This window comes from Pterocles gutturalis, unplaced genomic scaffold (genome assembly GCF_000699245.1).
Source record: "Pterocles gutturalis isolate BGI_N339 unplaced genomic scaffold, ASM69924v1 scaffold10227, whole genome shotgun sequence".
In the NCBI taxonomy this organism is placed as follows: domain Eukaryota; kingdom Metazoa; phylum Chordata; class Aves; order Pterocliformes; family Pteroclidae; genus Pterocles; species Pterocles gutturalis.
In genome coordinates, this window is record NW_010107990.1 from 193,674 (window position 1) to 194,295 (window position 622).

The following is a 622-nucleotide window of genomic DNA, read 5'->3' on the forward strand; positions in this document are numbered from 1 at the left end:
TGAAGCCAAAGCAATGAAAAAACTAAATTTTGGAGGACAAATTACCTAAAAGTTTCAAAGCAAGTTACAGAAATTTCTTCAGTGGAATGACAGCAGTGGTGGCTTCTGGCTTCTTCAAAAAGAGGAAGAAGCTGGGAAGAAAGTACAGCATTTAATTTGCTTTTATAGTGTCATTATTTTACAGTCAAGACACCCTAAGGTTAATAACTGCAAAGCTCCTCAATAATGTTGACTAAGGCGAATGTCACACCAATTCCACTGTTTTGTCTTAGCAGAGGAAGATGATTGTGTTTCCTTTTAGAAAGGAGGACAGTTAAATGGTTTCTCTCTTCTTACCTTCAAAATGTACCAGAAGAGAAAGAGCAACACCTGCACTGAGTGAACTCCAACTGTATCACCACACTTAAGACTAATTCAGAAGCCTTAAAAATTAAATAAACCAAATGCAAATACTAACCGTCCTCCCAGTTCTTTTTTAAGTGCTTTGGAAAAGCCTTCTCCATCTTATATGTCAGAATGTCTCCATGAACAATGCGCACTTTTCCTGGAGCTGCTTCAGATAGCATCTGTATGCAAGCAAGCAGAATTCACAGTCAGTATTAATGAAACTGATTTCCAGCTT

The 622-nt window shown here is 37.6% G+C and overlaps 1 protein-coding gene across 1 annotated transcript in view; it reads right to left on the reverse strand.

Annotated features, from left to right (window-relative positions):
• Nucleotides 1-622, reverse strand: part of TFB1M (transcription factor B1, mitochondrial) — a 26,224-nt gene that overhangs the window by 20,168 nt on the left and 5,434 nt on the right. The window contains exon 3 of the mRNA XM_010072467.1: nucleotides 458-566. Within this exon, the coding sequence (XP_010070769.1) occupies nucleotides 458-566 (109 nt within the window). The remainder of the gene's footprint in view (nucleotides 1-457; nucleotides 567-622) is intronic.